Source organism: Somniosus microcephalus, chromosome 3 (assembly GCF_052327205.1).
Source record: "Somniosus microcephalus isolate GS21.2 chromosome 3, FLI_Smic_1.0, whole genome shotgun sequence".
NCBI lineage: Eukaryota > Metazoa > Chordata > Chondrichthyes > Squaliformes > Somniosidae > Somniosus > Somniosus microcephalus.
This window is the reverse complement of record NC_140989.1, coordinates 155,917,602-155,930,204: the sequence shown is the minus strand read 5'-3', so window position 1 is coordinate 155,930,204 and position 12,603 is coordinate 155,917,602. Positions and strand designations below refer to the sequence as shown.

The 12,603-nt window shown below is 44.4% G+C and overlaps 1 protein-coding gene across 4 annotated transcripts in view; it reads left to right on the top strand.

Moving 5' to 3' along the window:
- Window positions 1–12,603, top strand: part of kiz (kizuna centrosomal protein) — a 433,449-nt gene that overhangs the window by 45,557 nt on the left and 375,289 nt on the right. For all 4 annotated transcript variants that reach the window (XR_015077557.1, XM_085981766.1, XM_085981765.1 and 1 more), the window contains exons 2-3: window positions 2,103–2,165; window positions 9,441–9,597. Coding sequence is in view for 3 of the 4 variants with exons in the window: in XM_085981766.1 (XP_085837892.1) it covers window positions 2,103–2,165; window positions 9,441–9,597 (220 nt within the window). In the remaining variant the exon portion in view is untranslated. The remainder of the gene's footprint in view (window positions 1–2,102; window positions 2,166–9,440; window positions 9,598–12,603) is intronic.

Sequence of the window (12,603 nt, the reverse complement as noted above, 5' to 3'; positions counted from 1 at the left end):
AATCAGCGTTACTCTCATCTTTATGCTGATTCCTCTTGTAGAATTTAAATCGTTCTGCTATCAGCAGCGGTGTAGGGTTTAGGTGCTCCTGCAGGATAGCAACAATATCCGTGAAACTTTTTCCTACCAGTTTATCTGGGGTTATCAGGTTCCTCAATAACCCGTACGTCTTCGCACCCATCAAGTTTAATAGGGTTAGTGCTTTCTTATCGTCCGACACTTCATTCGCTCTACAATAAACTTCGATGCGTTCCACATAAGTGGACCAATCTTCCACATGGTTGTCGAATGCAGTAATGTTGCCTGTTTTCGGCATCCTAGCTGAGTTTCTTCTTTCTCTTCGGATATTATTATTTTTTAAATTTAAGATGGCGGCTCCCGTGCTCGTCGTCTTCTCCGCTGGCTCAAGATGGCGTCTTTTCCCGCGCTGCTGCTGCTGCTGTTGTTGTTGTTGCCACGCCGCTTCCTGCGGTCCTCGTGGCAATGGAGCGCCTTTCTGGCTGCTGCACGTCTCTGCCCCGCGATTGCAGTCCGGCCCCTTACACCGGCTGCAGTCTTGTTCTCCGCTCTCTATGCTTTCCTCCCCTTCTCCCTCCGACAAGCTCGGCCGTCTTCCCCCGCGCCACTCGATCGGGCTTACCCGCCGCTGCCATAGAAGGGTTGCGCACTACCTGTATCCAGCCCTTATGCTGGACTTCGTGGCCAGGAAACCAAGCCCGGTTCTCGATGGCCTCCCTTGCGATGCACCGCTCTGCAGGATGCTGAGGGCGGATGCCCTTGGTCGGCGCCCGTGTTCCAGGACGCAGCCTCCTTCCAATGTACCCCAGATTCAGTACTGGGGGAGGTGATGCAAAACTGCTGCTAGGTTCGATCAGACTCATCGCCACTGTTGAGTCTGTGTTTACAAGTGCAGTTATTATGAATAACACGACACAGACAACAGAGAGTAACTAAACAGGTCTTTAGTGATTGAGGGTCAGAGCGGGAACTGAGATACATATTACTCCACAGGGTTTATATACCGGTGTGGTCACTACCGGTACTACAATGTACAGGAGCTGTTAAAAGTAGTCCTCCACCTTAAGGTATCCTCTTAAGGTAGTACAGGTTACATACACTACAATTAAGAAGGCATACGGGATACTTTCCTTTATTAGCTGAGGCATAGAATATAAGAGCAGGGGGTTTATGCTTCAACTGTTTTTAACACTAATTAGGCCACAGCTAGAGTACTGCGTACAGTTCTGGTCACCACATTACAGCAAAGATGTGATTGCACTAGAGAGGGTACAGAGGAGAGTTACGAGGATGTTGGCAGGACTGGAGAATTTTAGCTATGAGGAAAGATTGGATAGGCTGAGGTTGTTTTCTTTGGAACAGAGGAGGCTGAGGAGAGATTTAATTGAGGTGTATAAAATTATGAGGGGCCTAGATAGAGTGGATAGGAAGGACCTATTTCCCTTAGCAGGGAGGTCAATAACTAGGGGCCATAGATTTAAAGTAATTGGTGGAAGGATTAGAGGGGAGTTGAGAACTTTTTTCCACCCAGAGGGTGGTGGGGGTCTGGAACTCACTGCCTGAAAGGGTGGTAAAGGCAGAAACCCTCATCATATTTTTAAAAAACTTGCATATACACTTGAAGTGCCATAACCTACAAGGCTACGGATCAAGAGCTGGAAAGTGGGATTAGGCTGGATAGCTCTTTTTCGGCCGGCAATGACACGATGGGCCGAATGACCTCCTTCTGTGCTGTAAATTTCTATGCTTCTATATATTTATAATACTTGATTCCAAAGTGCAATAGCATCAAAAGCATTCAGCTAACAGTCAACGTATTTTAATATCATCAACGAGTCACGTCGTTTCATGAATTTCGGTGTAATTGCACTTAATTTACAATTACTACCAGTGGTTGTAATGACCACAGTAACTTTAAAACCATTCAGTTAACACCAAATAAAACATTTCCTTCTTAATAGCTAAGCCTTGCATCTGTTTGAAAGTGGATGAGATGTCCCATGACCTTGTTTTCTAATGTCTGCAATAATGCTAAAACTGTTCATGAATTCTTTCAGAAGCATTTTCTAAATTTCCTTTTTTAGTGAACGAAAAAGACTGGAGCTGGAAAAGAACCTTTTGGCATATAGCAAGTCAGATCAGTGGATGTAAGTAGAGCATTACATTGTATTTGTATTACTGCATGCACTTTTAGATCAGGATCTTCTTAACATTTATTGTGAATACCTGTCTTACTTAAAACAAATTTGGTGATTTTTTTTTTGTAGACCATTTTTCCATTTCCTGCACCCAGTATCAGCAAAATTATTTCAATGCCTGGTGTAGTATAGGGCTGATAAACACTAAAACCTCTCTTACTCTGTCCTGGCAATGATCTGGGTCAGCAGGGATCCAGACGCAGAGCTGTTCCATCTGCTGTGAGAACACTTGCGGTTAGTATGTACCACAGGATTGGCATAGCCAGTGATAGAATTGGTCAGCTGTAGCCTTGAGACTGCACATGGGGCTATTCTTTCCCCCCATTTTTGTCTCGCTTCTTAATCCGCTAACCCATCAAGCCTTTCTGAAAACCTTTTGTCTCCCCATTGCCACACTTCTTTATTTCCCCATTTCCTTAAATATTACTTGCAATTTTCCTCTCCCAACTCTGCTGTGTTCCTTGCACTTGCCCCAATTTTCACTTGGATCTCTCAATAACGATGCAAATCAGCTGACCCAGGAATGTTAATTACCCTTAGCACATTACCATTTGGGATTAACAACAGTTCTCTTAACCTTTTAAAGATGACTTGCAGCAGTAGAGGAAAAGCAGCCCCCAAAAGTTGCCAGTTTCTGTATCTGTTCTGTGTTGAGTCAGCAATTGGGGTACTACAATTGTCATCAATACTCCTGACATGGAGAGAGGGAAAATCAAAAAAAGTTCCATTCCTGATAGCCATTAAGTGACTTCTTTTGGAAAATGCACATGTGTGGGTGTCAGATAAGAACAGGATCAGGTTTTGTAGTTAATTGTCAGCTGTGACTCAGTTGGTAGCACCCTCGCCGTTGAGTCAGAAGGCTGACACTCCAGTGCAGTACTGAGGGAATGCTGCACGGTCGGAGGTGCCACCTTTCAGCTGAAACGTTAAACCGAGGCCCCGTCTGCCCCTTCAGGTGGACATAAAAGATCCCATGGCACTATTTCGAAAAAGAGCAGGGGAGTTATCCCCAGTGCCCGAACCAATATTTATCCCTCAACCAACATCACTAAAACAGATTATCTGGTCATTATCACATTGCTGTTTATGGGAGCTTGCAGTGTGCAAATTGGTTGCTGCGTTTCCTACATTACAACACTGACTACACTTCAAAAAAGAAGTATTTCATTTGTTGTAAAGCTGCTTGGGTCATGAAAGGCGCAAACCTAGGGAGACGGATCCCTGCCATTCCACTTTTGAGTTACCAGCGGTAGTTGCCAGAAAATTCTCCCCGAGAGTCACCCCTCTATCGAACTACAGAAGACATTAAAAAAAAGAAAGGCTTGCATTTATATAGAAACATAGAAGATAGGAGCAGGAGTAGGCCATTCGGCCCCTCGAGCCTGCTCCGCCATTCAATGAGATCATGGCTGATCATCCAAATTCAGTACCCAGTCCCTGCTTTCTCCCCATATCCCTTGATCCCTTTAGCCTTAAGAAATATATCCAACTCCTTCTTGAATATATTTAATGAATTGGTCTCCGCTGCCTTCTGTGGTAGAGAATTCCACAGGTTCACCACTCTCTGGGTGAAGAAATTCCTCCTCATCTCTGTCCTAAATGGCTTACCCCTTATCCTTAGACTGTGACCCCTGGTTCTAGACTCCCTGGCCATCGGGAACATCCTTCCTACATCCAGTCTGTCCAGTCCTGTTAGAATTTTATAAGTTTCAATGCGATCCCCTCTCATTCTTCTAAACTCCAGCGAGTATAAGCCCAATCTACCCAATCTCTCCTCATACGTCATTCCTGCCATCCCAGGTGGCTGCCTGGTGAATCTTCGCTGCACTCCCGCCATGGCAAGAACATCCTTCCTCAGATAAGGCGACCAAAACTGCACACAATACTCAAGGTGTGGTCTCACCAAGGCCCTGTACAACTGCAGCAAGACATCCTTGTTCTTGTACTCGAACCCTCTCGCTATGAAGGCCAACATATCATTTGCCACCTTAACCGCCTGCTGCACCTGCATGCTTACCTTCAGCGACTGGTGCACAAGGACACCCAGGTCTCGTTGCACTTCCCCTTCTCCCAATCTATTGCCGTTCAGATAATAATCTGCCTTCCTGTTTTTGCCACCAAAGTGGATAACCTCGCATTTATCCACATTATACTGCATCTGCCATACATCTGCCCAATCACCCAACCTGTCCAAATCATACTGAAGTTTCTCGGTATCACACCCACCCAGCTTTGTGTTGTCAGCAAACTTGGAGATATTACATCTAGTTCCCTCGTCTAGATCATTTATATATATTGTGAATAGCTGGGGTCTAAGGACCGATCCCTGCAGTACCCCACTAGTCACTGCCTGCCACTCAGAAAAAGAGCCGTTTATTCCAACTCTTTGCTTCCTGTCTGCCAACCAGTTCTTTATCCAAGTCAGTACCTTGCCCCCAATCCCATGTGCCTTAACTTTACACTCTAATCTCTTATGCGGGACCTTATCGAAAGCCTTCTGAAAGTCCAAATACACCACATCCACTGGTTCTCCCTTATCTATTCTACCAGTTACATCCTCAAAAAATTCCAGTAGATTAGTCAAGCACGATTTACCTTTTGTAAATCCATGTTGACTTTGTCCGATCCGGTCACTGTTTTCCAAGTGCTCTGCTATTACATCTTTTATAATGGATTCTAGCATTTTCCCCACCGATGTCAGGCTTGCCGGTCTATAATTCCCCGTTTTCTCTCTACCACCTTTTTTGAATAGTGGGGTAACATTAGCTACCCTCCAATCCATGGGAACTGTTCCAGAGTCTATCGAATTTTGGAAGATGACCAGCAATGCATCTGCTATTTCTAGGGGCACTTCCTTAAGTACCCTAGGATGTAGATTATCAGGCCCTGGAGAATTATCGGCCTTCAATCCCGTCAATTTCCCTACAAATACTGATTTCTTTCAGTTCCTCCCTCTCATTAGACCCTATGTTCCCCGACATCTCTGGGAGGTTATTTGTGTCCTCCTTTGTGAAGACAGAACCAAAGTATGTATTTAACTGGTCTGCCATTTCTTTGTTCCCCATTATAAATTCCCCTGATTCTGACTGCAAGGGACCTACGCTTGACTTCACCAATCTTTTTCTTTTCATATATCTGTAAAAGCTCTTCAGGTCTGCCCTCTGCTTTTATGCACTACTTTGTCCTACATGGAGAGAAGTAGTACTGAGAGGCTGTAAGTTTGAAGCGCACAATACCAAATATATTAAAGCTTGTATGTGAGTAATTGAACATGCACCATGCATGTTAGTTGTGTGGTAAGTTTACTTTGTGGAGGAACATTTCCAAATGGTTAAGTGAGTTTTATTTTTAATTGGCACTAATACAGAGTATTTACAGCAGAGAAACAGGCCATTCGGCCCAACAGGTCCATGCCAGTGTTTATGCTCCACACGAGCCTCCTCCCACCCCTTTTCATCTAATCCCATCAACATATCATTCCATTCCTTTCTCCCTCATGTCCTTACCTAGCTTCCCCTTAAATGCATTTATGCTATTCCCCTCAACTACTCCTTGAGGTAGTGAGTTCCACATTCTAACCACTCTGGGTAAGGACGTTTCTCCTGAATTCCCTATTGGATTTATTAGTGACTATCTTATATTTATGGCCCCTAGTTCTGGTCTTGCCCACTCCTCAGATAATGAAGCAGTCCATGCCCGCATGCAACAAGACCTGGATGACGTTCAGGCTTGTGCTGATAAGTGGCAGGTAACATTCGCGCCAGGCAATGACTATCTCCAACAAGCGAGAGTCTAACCACCTCCCCTTGACATTCAACGGCATTACCATCGCCGAATCCCCCACCATCAACATCCTGGGGGTCACCATTGACCAGAAACTTAACTGGATCAGCCACATAAATATAGTGGCAACAAGAGCAGGTCAGAGACTAGGTATTCTGCGGCGAGTGTCTCATCTCCTGACTCCCCATAGCCTTTCCACCATCTACAAGGCACAAGTAAGGAGTGTAATGGAATACTCTCCACTTGTCTGGATGAGTGCAGCTCCAACAACACTCAAGAAGCTCGACACCATCCAGGACAAAGCAGCCTGCTTGATTGGCACCCCATCCACCACCTTAAACATTCACTCCCTCCACTACCGGTGTACCGTGGCTGCAGTGTGTACCATCTACAAGATGCACTGCAGCAACTCGCCAAGGCTTCTTCGGCAGCACCTCCCAAACCCGCGACCTCTTCCACCTAGAAGGACAAGGGCAGCAGGCGCATGGGAACACCACCACCTCCAAGTTCCCCTCCAAGTCACACACCATCCTGACTTAGAAGTATATCGCTGATCCTTCATCATCGCTGGGTCAAAATCCTGGAACTCCCTACCTAACAGCATTGTGGGAGTACCTTCACCACAGACTGCAGCAGTTCAAGAAGGCGGTTCACCACCACCTTCTCAAGGGCAATTAGGGATGGACAATAAATGCTGGCCTTGCCAGCGACGCCCACATCCCATAAAAACGATTTTTTTTAAAGTGGAAACATCTTCTCTATGTCTACCCTATCAAGCCCCTTCATAATTTTAAAGTCCTCTATCAGGTCACCCCCATCAGTCTTCTCTTTTCTAGAGAAAAGAGCCCCAGCCTGTTCATCCTTTCCTGATGGGGATAACCTCTCAGTTATGGTATCATTCTAGTAAATCTTCTTTGCACCTTCCCCAGTGCCTGTATATTTGTTTTATAATATGGAGACCAGATCTGTTCACAGTACTCCAAGTGTGGTCTAACCAAGGTTCTATACAAGTTTAACGTAACTTCTTTGCTTTGCAATTCTATCCCTCTAGAATTGAATCCCAATTCTTTATTTGCTTTTATTATGGCCTTATCAACCTGCGTCGCTACTTTTAATGATTTGTGTATCTGTACCCCCAGATCCCTCTGTTCCTCCACCCAATTAGACACTTATTTTCCAAGGAGTTTGTGGCCTCCTTATTCTTCCTACCAAAATGTACTACCTCACACTTATCTGTATTGAAATTAATTTGCCAATTACACGTTTCTTAGGGGTTAATAAGCAGCCTCAGTCACGGTCTGACAGGTTGAGTGCAAACTGTTCGTGGCCTGCATACTTTGTCCATCTACTTGACATAATGCACTGCTAGCTAGCATTACCATGGCAAACCTCCGGAGGCTATTAACCCTTTTCCTCATCTTTTAGAAGACTGGACTTAGTCTGACAGCCATCTGCTACCAAACAGTTGCCACATTTCTTCTGAGAGGACGTTGTCCTGGAGTGCAACCCTCCTTCTCAGAGGGCCTCCAAACATGCATCTGAGAATGGAATTGATTTACTCCCTCCTGCAGCCATATTTCCTTAACAACAACTAATCTGTCCCTTTAAATAAGAGTTGCAGCCATGCGTTATTTCCTACGCCCCATTTGAGTTCCCAAAGACAGGCCCAGTTCAGGCTAGGAGCTCACCACGAATATGTAATGTGGAAAATCTCAGGAAATCCCACAAGTCTGGTCCAGCACAATTTTGGCAAGTGTTATGCTCGCTTCTCCGGGGTTCTGCCATTAGAGCACCAGGACCAAAATATGTACCTTTCATTATCTAGACTTACACATGAAGAACGGCCACAGGCTGGTGCATGTAGAACTGCATCTTCAGGAAAGGAAGAAAGAAAAGCGTGCATCAGTGAAATATTGAGATGCAGACCACAAAGTGCTCCATGCTGTAGGGGGTGGTGGGTTTGTCGGCCTTTTAAATTGACCCTGACGGTTTGGGTCGTCCCACTTCCTGGTTCTGGGGCTTGGAATTATTTAGGGGATGTGATAGATGTAGGCAGACCACTGTTTGGTGCAAGAACAAATATTTTATTTAGAAATCGCACACCACACGAATTAACTAAACAAAAACGTATACGCAACGGGTACAGAGGTTATGCAGTGAGAGAAAAGAAACCAAAACAAATTAAAACCACCTCCCACCACTACACTAACTAAGTTAGGCTCTGAAATTACAGGGACTATGCTCACCAAAGGATTTCTCCACAGTTTAGACCAGTTGCACACTGCTTTCTCTCTCCTCAATCTTGTGGACTCCTTGGCTGGTTGCGGTGTCTTCGGTATTAGCACTGGTCGACGTTTTGATGGTAAACAAGTTTTCCTAGAGTCAGCGCTGGATGATGGTTGATCTTTCAGTGACTCCGAGGCTTCTTGTTAGGTTTTCTTGTTGCGTTGTTGTAACCTCGTGCGGCAAGTTAGATGTTTCAAAGCCAGACTCAAAGAGCCCAGAGTCCAAGTGCTTTTCCAGCATGTTCTCGGGTACGTTTCTCTGCTCCGGTGTGCTGCTGCTGCTGTCCGCCGGCACTCTCGCTCTTCAGCCCGTCTGTTGAGGCCTCTTTAGCTACTAGCAAGCCCACAGTTATACCCGAGAGGCTGCTTAAACTTTTGCGCCAAAACTCAGGTGCACAATTGATTTTAGATGACTCCCTTTTGTGCGATTTTGGCAGGCTGATCAACTCTGATGTGATCCCTTTGTGAGAATTTTGGTGGGCTGATTCAGCATTAGTATGATACAAGATTCCCAAAGGGGTTGATGGGGTTTTTGAATGGTGCTGTTAGAATGTAATCAGGTCTTGATACTGTCCATTGTGTGTTTTGCTGATGCCAGGGTTTTTCTGTATAGCCGTTTTAAGAACTATTAAAATATGTATGTATCTGGGTCCCTGGTATGTGGGCTTTTGTTAGACTGCTAATGTCTCCCTGGGGGCCTGCCTCCCAGGTGGGTTAGCAGCCCTATTAGGATCCCATTTCCTTGTGCAGACCCAGCATACAATTTTAAATGTCCAGACTCAATCCAATAGGCCCTAGTTTAGTCCAAAGGCACCTAATAGTGAGATATTTCTGTCCACATTTCTCCTCCAGAAGGTCCAACACAGTCCCTTTTTAAATTCCAGACACATGTCCATTGAGTAGGGGGTCCCGGAATTTTGTGAATCCTACAATGCATAGGTGGACTAATATCAAAATGTGTCATTATTTGGCATCACCTTTATTTGCAAATGCTGAAACGTGAATTATTAACATTTCAAATGGAGTGGATTTGATATTAGATATTTAAATCGTCTAATTTTACATATTGCCAGTATTCTGGCTGATGCTCTTTTTATGTTAGAAAAACATCTCCTTAAATTTTTTGTAACAATCTGTTCCTTTTTCTCAATTTCAGGCTAAGAAGTGCCAGATTGAAAAGTTATTTGAAAGAAATATGTGAACGGGAAAGGAAAGCCCAACTTCGCAACCATCAGTTGCTTAAGGATTTTGAGAGTATTGAAGCCCAGGTCGCAGCATTAACATCAGGTTCAGACACACTGAAACAAATGAAGGTAGAAGATTATTAACTGCTAATCCTATTGTTTACTATTTAATAGATTAAAATTTTAGGGCATTAAATATTTAACTATGCAGAACGTAATGACTACAGAAGAGTGATTACAAGCCAGTAATCGCATGACAGATTGCAGAGGAAATTACAAACCAGAAGAGTAGTTTATAATCTTTATAATCTCTATACATCAGGATTAGAACCTCAAAACTACTTCCAGGTATATATATTTGGAAAAAAGTTAAATATCTACCGTCTATCCTGTGGGTTAGTGTTATTTTGATTTTGCTAGATGAACATAAGAACATAAGAAATAGGAGCAGGAGTCGGCCATTCAGCCCCTCGAGCCTGCTCCGCCATTCAATAAGATCATGGCTGATCTTCTACCTCAACTCCACTTTCCTCCACTATCCCCATATCCCTTAATATTCAAAAATCTATCGATCTCTGTCTTGAATATATTCAACGACTGAGCCTCCACAGCCCTCTGGGGTAGAGAATTTCAAAGATTCACCACCCTCTGGGTGAAGAAATTTCTCCTCATCTCAGTCCTAAATTCTGAGACTGTGACCCCTGGTTCTAGACTCCCCAGCCAGGGGAAACATCCTCCCTGCATCTACCCTGTCAAGCCCTGTAAGAATTTTGTATGTTTCAATGAGATCACCTCTCATTCTTCTAAACTCTAGAGAATATAGGCCTAGTCTACTCAATCTCTCCTCATAGGACAATCCCACTCATCCCAGGAATCAGTCTGGTGAACCTTTGTTGCACTCCCTCTATGGCAAGTATATCCTTCCTTAGGTAAGGAGACCAAAACTGTACACAATACTCCAGGTGTGGTCTCACCAGGGCCCTATATAATTGCAGTAAGATGTCTTTACTCTTATACTCAAATCCTCTTGTAATAAAGGCCAACATACCATTTGCTTTCCTAATTGCTTGCTGTACCTGCATGTTATCTTTCAGTGATTCGTGTACAAGGACACCCAAGTCCCTCTGAACACCAACATTTCCCAATCTTTCACCATTTAAAAAATACTCTGCTTTTCTATTTTTCCTACCAAAGTGGGTAACTTCACATTTCTCCACATTATATCCATTTGCTATGTTCTTGCCCACTCACTTAGCCTGTCTATCTCCCCTTGAAGCCTCCTTGCATCCTCCTCACAACTTACATTCCCACCCAGCTTTTTATCATCAGCAAACTTGGATATATGACATAAGAACATAAGAAATAGGAGCAGGAGTAGGCCAATCGGCCCCTCGAGCCTGCTCCGCCATTCAATAAGATCATGGCTGATCTGATCCTAACCACCATTCTACTATCACAGAACCATCTCCTGAATCTAACAGAATTAGACACACGAAATAGGAGCAGGATCAGGCTACACGGCCCCTGGGCCCGCTCCGCTACCCACAGAGCCATGACCGAGCCGAACCTACACTCATGTCCAAATTCCTGCCCGCTCCCCGTAACCCTTAATTCCCTTTACTTCTAGGAAACTGTCTATTTCTGTTTTAAATTTATGTAATGATGTAGCTTCTACAGCTTTTTGGGGCAGCATATTCCATGGACCTACCACCCTCTGAGTGAAGTAGTTCCTCCTCATCTCAGTTTTGAAAGAGCAGCCCCTTATTCTAAGACTATGCCCCCTAGTTCTAGTTTCACCCATCATCGGGAACATCCTCCCCGCATCCACCCGATCCAACCCCTTCACAATCTTATATGTTTCAATAAGATCGCCTCTCATTCTTCTGAACTCCAATGAGTAGAGTCCCAATCTACTCAACCTCTCAAAATCAAATCAAATCAAATCAACTTTTATTGTCATTGTTAGTGCACAAGTGCAGTACAACGAAATGTAGGCTTGCGGCTCCCGAGAGTGTACAATTTGGATTAGGACACTTAAACATTTCAACATATTTGTACATATATATTAGCATAAATATGACCATAATAAAGTGCATCGGCAGATGTGCAGGCTTTAGTGTTTATTTGTGGAGTTCAGTAGGATGACAGCCCTGGGAAAGAAGCTGTTCCTAAATCTGGTCGTACGGGTGCGAATGCATCTGTAGCGTCTTCCAGATGGTAGGAGGGTGAACAGACTGTGGCTGGGGTGGGTAGGGTCTTTGATGATGGACCGTGCCCTCCGTAGGCAGCGTTTCTGATATATATGTTCTATGGTCGGTAGCCGGGTGCCGGTAATGCGTTGGGCAGTTTTGACTACCCGCTGCAGGGCTTTCCGGTCATGGGAGCTACAGCTGCCATACCATACCGTGATACAGTTTGTCAGGATGCTCTCTACAGTGCAGCGGTAGAAGTTAGAGAGGATCAGGGGTGACAGATTACATCCCTTCAGCCTCCTCAAGAAATATAGGCGCTGCTGGGCCTTCTTCACCAGAGAGGAGGTGTTGAGGGACCAGGAGAGGTCTTCCGTGATGTGGACTCCGAGGAACTTCCCCTCATCCCCGGGATTAACCGAGTGAACCTTCTTTGTACTGACTCGAGAGCAAGTATGTCTTTTCTTAAGTATGGACACCAAAACTGTATGCAGTATATTTGGTCCCCTCATCCAAATCATTGATGTAGATTGTGAATAGCTGAGGCCCAAGCACTGATCATTGCGGTACCCCACTAGTTACAGCCTGCCAACCCAAAAATGACCCGTTTATTCCTACTCTCTATTTTCTGTCCATTAACCAATCCTCAATCCATGCTAGTATATTACCCCCAATCCCATGAGTCCTAATTTTGTTTAATAACCTCTTGTGTGGCACCTTATCGAATGCTTTTATAAATCCAAATACACCACATCCACTGGTTCCCCCTTATCTATTCTGCTAGTTACAACCTCAAAAAACTCTAACAGATTTGTCAAACATGATTTCCCTTTCATAAATCCGTGTTGACTCTGCCCAATCCTATTATTATTTTCTAAGTGCCCTGTTACCACATTCTTAATAATAGATTCTAGCATTTTCCCTACTACTGATGCCAGGCTAACTG